Below are 8,264 nucleotides of genomic sequence, written 5' to 3'. Positions count from 1 at the left end.
CGTTTCGAAAAAAAGACCAAGTTTGTTGAACTGATTTATTATACGTGCTCGGTAATTTTCTTTTTAATACAGACTTTTGCGAGTGATGCAAAATATTGTTAAATTGAAGTATTGTGGTATGAAGTATGAAGTCCAAGGCAATAGAAGGAAATTTGACTCCGTATCCGAGAAAGGATAATGCTGAGGAATTGTTTATCGTGTAACGCATTCAATAAGTAATTAATAATGCTATTATGAGATGATAAGTATTTGGCTTAATTGTGCATTTGATAAAAAGCAGTAATGATCGTTGTTTATACATACGTACAATGTATGTAGAAAATAGATATTATTGCTGTTTGATGATAGCCGATACTCGTTATTAATTAAAATGCTTTACATTATAGACTTAACAGTACAATTACAAATATTAGAGAAAAATCGTCGATAAAGTAAGAATGTTTAAGCAATTAAAAGTATATGAGGTATATGTGGAGAATAGTTTCCAGCGTTATAAAAGACTTAAGTGAAGGGAATGGAGTGATAAAGTTACGCTTTTTAAAAGTAAATGAGCTTTGAAAACAATTCGAACATTCGTATAAAATTGAAAAACATTGTTCTGTTGTCTCACGGTAATATTACACACAGACTGTTAATACTATTGCTTATATGAAATGTTGGGACAATAACATTTACAAAGGATAAGAGAAAGTCGCGAAAGTAATACTTTAGCAATGACAGACAACGTCATGGATATCGTGAATTGTTTCGGCTGCAGTTGCTACTGTCAAACACGAAAATAACACGAGAAAGAAGTTTAAAAGACTTGATAAATTCCTTGTCCATATTATCGTTTACTCATTCTCATTGTTTCATTTTATCGAATTCCCTTGCACGTTTCTTTGTCAGCAATTTCGCAAGTAAAAATACTCTTTTAATATACTTCATCAAAAAAGTCCCATGATTTCTTTCAATTCTGAACTTTCGTCTTAGAAAAGGATGATTAGTTAAATTTCGATTATAAACTCTTTTTATTGGAAATTTCCATTTACCAGCTATAATAATAACGGTAAAGCTGAATGTAGAATTTTCAGCAGACGATCAATGTTAATAACCAATAATCTCTTTTAATATAAAATTGTTGATAAGCTATTGTAATTATGCGAAATAAACAAGTTCGTATCGCCATATGGGTGGCAGGATTAAAGAAAAAAAAAAAAAAAAAAAAAAAAAAAAAAAAAAAAAAAAAAGAAACAGTAATACGAAATTCAATTTTCACCCACTTTGGTAAGATACTCTCGGAAATTTCCGAATCAGCCTACATCGGGATTTATATAATCAAATACGTTGATAATCCAGATCCTAAAGCCGGTATAACGAGCTTGCGAACTGACCGCAGCGGGAAACTCAATCTCAGCGCCTCTTCCCCCTAAAAGTCTATAACAAACAGAGAGCAATTCTCTTTAGCTTCTCGGCTTCGAGTATTTTGTGGGATATGGCGCTCACCGACTTCAATGACTTCAATTGCACCGGATTTGAAACTTCATTTGAATCTTCCATATTACCGAATTGTTCAATAATATCGTTGAATAATAGCGAAGTACGTTTGCCTATCCTCTATTGATGAAAATTTATTTGAAAATAAACCAAACATCTTCAATTCTCCCACCAATCATAATTCTTCGACTTAACTACGTTTATAAAGACCGCTTTAACGCGCGAGGATGTTATTGCAATTTTACGTAACTACGTAGATAGATTCGACTATAAAAAAGCCGTTCTCCATTAATAAAATGTTCGTCCTGTCAAAGTGTCTATGAGTACACATTAGCGAATTAGAATATATGATCATGAAAGTCTTATTAAAAGATTGCTTGGCAATTTATATTAAATAAAATTGTATTACATTTGTTTTTAATACTGAATAAAGTAACATTAGCTTCGCGAAATTTCCGTAAAATTTCACGTTTAATCATTCGAAACTTCATGCATAATTCTAATATAATGATTCGAAGAAACCATTAATTTAAACTGTAAGATTATATTGCTTTAGCTACAAATGTGTATTTATCATGTCCAACTAAGTGGCGATGGTTCGTATTATTAAATGCTTACTTTTTCTGTATAAGGATGGATTTCATTGACTTTCATAAGTGCAAGCTTTTTCTAGGGAATGATAAACATGTTAATTGTAAATATCGTCTTGTAGTTATTCAGTGACGGAGACAACGTCCTATTGGCATTATCTTTACTTTCTCTCTTATTTAACTCTCATCTTATGACATACCACTGTAACCACTGTTGTTGAAGTCATGTGACGAACAAATGTTGAAGTATACATAGAAAAGTGGAGTGTTAAAATGCTTTAAAATTAAACACGCTATTAATGTTTGGCTAATAGCGCTTGTAATTAAGTGTATTAGGCAAAAAATTATCTGTTACTCACGTAAATGGCAGTATGTGGATTTATAATCATATTGAAAAGAAAAGAAAATATCTCTTGAACAAATTGTTTGGAAATTTCGCGCAAATAATGTGACTGTCATTATCATGTATTTTTGTTTCTATATCTTTCATTATTCAAGATCATTATATATTGAAATGTAATATTGATAGAATTTCGGCAAATTAAAGAGTAAGCGGTAAGAGAATTGTAAAAGTTGGGGAAAAAAAGTACGAGCTTAATCGATTAATTTTCCAATATCTTCTCAAATGAGAATAATAATTTCAGAGCAAACTATAGATGATTTTCCTTAGAAAATTTTATTAAAAACTATTTTGTGCTTATCGTTTTCAAAAATTTATAATACAAAATAAGTTAGTCTGAGAGAAGTTTTTTGACAACAGATTATTTAGAATAAAAAATACATTTTTTTTTAAATTTATAAAATTAACGATTGATTTTTAGAATGTTCAGCTTCCAAACACAATAATTTTCCAATATAATTCTAAATAATCCAAGTTGGCAGCGTAGGGCAGGTAATGTTGTACAATAACCGCAACGCTCACATTTATTAGGGCATCCTGTTTAAATACTTAATAAATGAAAAAAGACAAAAAAAAATGACAAAAAAAAAAGGAAAGAAAAAACAAAAACTATGCACAAGAAATCCAATAAATCAAAGAGCCTTAGCTCCACGCCATTTCAGAATTCAATAGAAGTAAGCTGTTTTTAGCCATAATGGTCCGTCGATGAACCAACAAAAACTCAATCATCAATAGACAGGAAAAAAAAAGAAAAAAAAGAAAAGAAAGTCAACGTAACGTAAGCCTCACCTTGGTGATGAGATCCTTAGCACGGCTCTCGAACAGATGCTCGAGCTTCTGTGTGTCGACCGGGATGGGCGAAAGCTCGTCCCAGATCATCTTGTTCTTGTCGAGCCGCGACAGAATGATCGGATCGTCCCTCACCTCCTTCCAGAATAACTTGACCGTCTTTTTGCTTTTTTTGTTGCTCATCGTAGCCTGCTGCTGCTGCTGCTGCTGTTGCTGCTGTTGTTGCTGTTGCGACGGAGGTACTGGACTCTTTGGCGTGTCTGTCGGCAAAGACCTCAGTGACGTCATTGTTGTCTGTTTGAGGTTTACACCGAAGAGGGGCGGCGGTACGTTGGGCAGTGGCGGCGGGGCCCGACAACCCGGGGGTGGTGGTGGCGGTCCACGCGAGTTCATTGCCGAACCTGTTTCAGGCAAATTCTCGTTAGTCTGGATGTTGCACTCGATTTTGGAATTGTCTCTTGGTCCAGAGATTCGAGTTTCCTCGCACACGAAGTATTACTATCTGTGGTATCTAGATCCGGCTCAGCCGTATAAACATCGAGGCTTTTCACAACGTGTTATTATCAACAATAAGGTTTAAGGGCCAATCAACACAACGATGGACAAGGAATGCTTGTTGCTCGCCCATGTTAAGCCGAATTAGCAATGAAGTATAAGGGATTGTGTTTTGAGATTTTTGACGTATATATATATATATATATATATATATATATATATATATATCGTCAGCGCAACAACTCTCGTGTATTTACGTGCAATGCACGTGTCACAGTCGCGTCAAGTAATACCAAGTTACTCAATTTTTTTTTCAGAGCGCTAGAGCCACATTTGTAAAATAATTGACAAGCGCGTGTAAATTGTCGAAAATAAAGAAAATAACTGGAATGAAAGTATCTAAAATAAAGTGTATTAGTCGATTAAATATTCGTTATATTCTTAAAAATTTAAGTGCTATTACGAATAATCATATACGTCCATGGAGTAATTGTATACACGTAAATATATAATAATTAGCTCTTTCTTGTACTCGAAATTGAGAAACGTTTATATAAGCTACAATTTCAAATAAATCATTACAGTGTTATTAAATATATATGAGCAAAGGCTTCACTCTGACCGACTATCGAAAGTAACTGCGTTCGCATTTCAAATATAATAGTACATTTAAAGAAATCTTATACTCGAATATTCATTTAGCTTACAAGATAAATGTTTAGCTCATTTGAAGAATTATAATCGGCATAAAAAAAAAACAGCGCTTATGGTTCGTACCAACAATAAAAGAAAAATTAATAACGTAAATATTAGACAGGAAGAAAGATAGAAAATTGATGTATTTTCTAACCAGGTGGTGGAGCCATTGGTGGCGGTGGTGGCGGAACGCCATTAGAGATACTGACTGGACCAAGTACGTCGATCTCGTCGTCGGAATTGAGATCGGTAAAGTCCAGATCACACAGACATAGGGGCCTCTTCAATTTGTTTACAAGCTCTTCCCAATGAAGCTCATTTTCCGATTTCTTCACTTCCGTAAGTTTTGGCAAATTGTCGTTGGTCGGTGATTTCACAACGTCGGCCTTTGATTTTGACTTGGCCAGGCCCTCTTTTGCTTTTGAAATTAAGCCACTTACGTCCCCTATCCTATAATGAATAAGTTGAAGAAACACTCGATGTGTAACGTGTATTGTTCCAGGAGAGTCGCGCAATCTCGAAAACAATTACAATGTACCCATATTAAACTTTATTCTCGTTCGATTTCATAATTTTATAATCATTATAATGTACGACATGGGATCCCGGATATTCGATAGATATTCCGAAATACAAGTAATTACTTTAAACAGCTAATTTACATCATTTTTACGATCAATTACAGAACGTTTCTTCATTGAATTATGCAGCGGAGAAAACATGGGTATAAAATTAAAATAAAAAAAAATAAAAATAATAAAACAACAACAAACAAAATAAAAGGTAAAATAAAAACTCCTGGGTATAGATTGAATGTTTACTAGGCTTATGAATATGAACAGACTTTAACGTAACTTTAACATTAATTTAACGCTCGGGATATTAGACAACGAAGCTACCTAGAGATTTTCTCCTCGACAGGGCTACTCGGAATGAGATTCTGAGCCGTGAGCTTCTGGGTGAGATCCTTGACGGTGCCTTCCCTCTTCAATTGCAGCACCACGCGTCGATCCTCGTCCTCATCCGTATGATTACCCTCGTCGCACTCGACGCCCTCGTCCGGACTCTTGCCGTACCAGGGCTGCTGTTTCTTCTCCTCCGTGTCGAGCTTGTTGGCCGCGTTCATTAGGGGTGTAAGATCCTTGCGGCTGCTCACCCTCGAGAGCTTATTCGAGTCGGAGCCAACACCGACGCCATTCGTGCGCGCGTCGTACGTCGAACCGCCGTTCGTGTATCGCTTGTCGTTGAATTGATCTGTGTGAAAGGGAATGGACAGAGAGGGAAAAGTAAAAAGCCGGAGATGCATTAGTCAAAAATCGTGATTTCTGGATCCAATGCGAGTTCGAGTGGCTTTAATTACGCTAACCCGTGAATCGATGGGGTCGAGAACGATTTTACTTACTTGGGCGCAGTTATAAAGGAATCTGTACTATCTGTGTATTGAAAAGAGATGCAGAACACTTGTACTCGATACTCGACATCTACTAAATGTGGAATTCGGTCTAAAGTGAGTCACGCAATGCAGTTCGATCACGTTAAATTATAACGAATAATATAATTTGCCTACGGATTATCATGAATTATTAATGATGAAATATTTGATTAAATCGGCTTATTCTAGATCTCTGGTAGCAGTGCTCTGTATAAGTTTTATAATAACACGTTATAGTTTATCTAACACTACTATATTTTTAACGCTCCCTTAAATTAAATTCTCCATCTTCATTATACTGACTAATTTACTAATATCCCCTAATAAATAATTTACATACTTTATTTACGCATATTTTTGCATATAATTTTAAACCCAGAAACTCCTTAATTTACAGTTTAATGAAATTTTATTGTAATATTAAGGGCTTGAATGAAAATAAGTTGCTCAAGTAAAGTTAAGAATGACCGAATAAACAGGCTACTAAATAAGAAGAGCGATGCTCAAAAAAGGAAAAATCGTCGAAAAAAATTGTGAAGTACATTATCGGTAATAAAGAATAGTCGAAAAGTGTTTTAAAGTAACTCCCAACGTACGTGTAAGAAGATTGCACGGATATTTCGAAAAGGCGATAAAAAATGAAGAATAAGTGATTTGCCGTGGCATTGCCGCTACTTTATTCGATAAAAGACATCGATCGACATAATAATGAATGTGTTACGATAAGGAGAAAAAAAAATGACAAAAAAAGAACAGTCTTTGTGATAAAATATTTCGAGGATCAGCTCGAGGTAACGGGTGAAAAACTCCCGTATCACTCCAATTTGCTTGTTTCTTGAGAAAAGCTGAGCTTTGCTTTCCCGAGGCACGTCGGCCTTAAGCTCCTAAGCGTTCAAAAAATCACGTTATCAGCGGAATTTGTGAATTTTACAAAAATATTTAAATTTCCAAGGTAAAATCAACATCATTCTCATAGCCAAATCTTTAACACAGTCTACTATTAATTGAAATATATGGAAAATGGAAAATATATATATATATATATCTATATATATATATATATAGTTAGGATATTGAAGCATACATCCCCTCTTAATTTCACGCGTACAAATATGTTAAAGAAATAGAATTAACTCTAACACCAATATTGGGAATCTCGAATCTTCGAGACTTATTCAGAGCCTCGACCCAATCACTTTGCAATCGATCAAAACGGACCCTAACATTTAAGTATCGAAATTTCGACAAAGATCGATGAAGTATGAGGGGAACAAATGCACTTGTAATTATCTAAAATTGACCAGACTCAAGTCAAGTAAGTAAGCAGAAACGAGCCTAATACACCACACGACCGACAATTACTCAACAACACGAGCGAGAACACAATCTCGTGTTCCAATTTGGCTTTCAGATTCGGTAATCGAACAAGTCATTTCAGCATTGTCAGTGTTATAGAGAAAGGGTAGAAATATCCGGGAAAGTTGAGAAAGCTCGTAATTCTCGTTGAACGACCGCGACTCGTAGATGGCGCTACTACATACTGAAAAATAAAGGACCGCGGGCAGGGTTATATGCAAAATACTGGGAACACAGGGAATGTTTATGCGGTGTGGACGTAATTCAAAGAGGCAACGACGTATCCCAAGATCCCGACACGCTGCCTTTTCATAATACTCGAACTCGAATCGGGCGCGGGTAGTTTTATTGCGGACGCGTTGCATGCGTGTACTCACTACTCTCCTCGTCGGGGTGTCCGGGGACCGAGGCTCTCATATTGGCGGTAGCCTCCTGCTGCTCCCTGATGAAGCTCCTCTGTCTCTCGGCTCTCTCCCGGCGACGCCTCAAGGCCGGCGTCACTCCCACGTCTACTGTAAAAGTTACGGCGGCGTCAATCTCCTCGTGCTCGTTGCTTTTCTTGTCGGCGTAAAAGCGGCCACGGCGCTCTCACTTCTTACCGCTTTATTAATTATGATTGTGCTTGGAAAGGAGGATTCGATTTTCATGGCGGCAATTTTCTTTCGTTTATAAAGAGAATGAGTTTTGTACGTACGCGCCTCGTAGATCGAGGCAGACTCATGGCGTGACGCTCGACGTTACGCATAACCTAAGCTCCTACTCACTACCGGCACTATTAATAGCGCTTCGGGACCATTTGCCTGTCAAATAATTGTGCCATTTTATGCCTGCGCGCAATTACAATTAATAATGTTCGTTAAGCGAGGCCGGTGAAGTTTTTCAATGGCTCGGACGTCCTCAGCGCGACCGACGTACGTAAACTAGCCAGAAGACCGTGGTTCGCTGGTGATAAATTTTATTATTCTGAGAACGGCTGAGAGTCACCCCCCCCCCCCCCCCCCCCCCCGCGCACCCAACCCCTCGCCCGCTA

The 8,264-nt window shown here is 36.7% G+C and overlaps 1 protein-coding gene across 1 annotated transcript in view; it reads right to left on the bottom strand.

Annotated features, from left to right (window-relative positions):
- Fhos (Formin homology 2 domain containing) overlaps positions 1-8,264 on the bottom strand; it is a 326,238-nt gene that overhangs the window by 26,437 nt on the left and 291,537 nt on the right. Inside the window, exons 12-15 of the mRNA XM_011506169.1 lie at positions 7,612-7,746; positions 5,346-5,700; positions 4,601-4,896; positions 3,256-3,656 (exon numbers count right to left, since the gene is read on the bottom strand). Coding sequence (XP_011504471.1) covers positions 3,256-3,656; positions 4,601-4,896; positions 5,346-5,700; positions 7,612-7,746 — 1,187 coding nt within the window. The remainder of the gene's footprint in view (positions 1-3,255; positions 3,657-4,600; positions 4,897-5,345; positions 5,701-7,611; positions 7,747-8,264) is intronic.

Source organism: Ceratosolen solmsi, unplaced genomic scaffold, assembly GCF_000503995.2.
Source record: "Ceratosolen solmsi marchali unplaced genomic scaffold, CerSol_1.0 scaffold7, whole genome shotgun sequence".
NCBI lineage: Eukaryota > Metazoa > Arthropoda > Insecta > Hymenoptera > Agaonidae > Ceratosolen > Ceratosolen solmsi.
The sequence above is the reverse complement of the archived record's forward strand: the minus strand, read 5'-3'. Positions and strand labels throughout refer to the sequence as shown.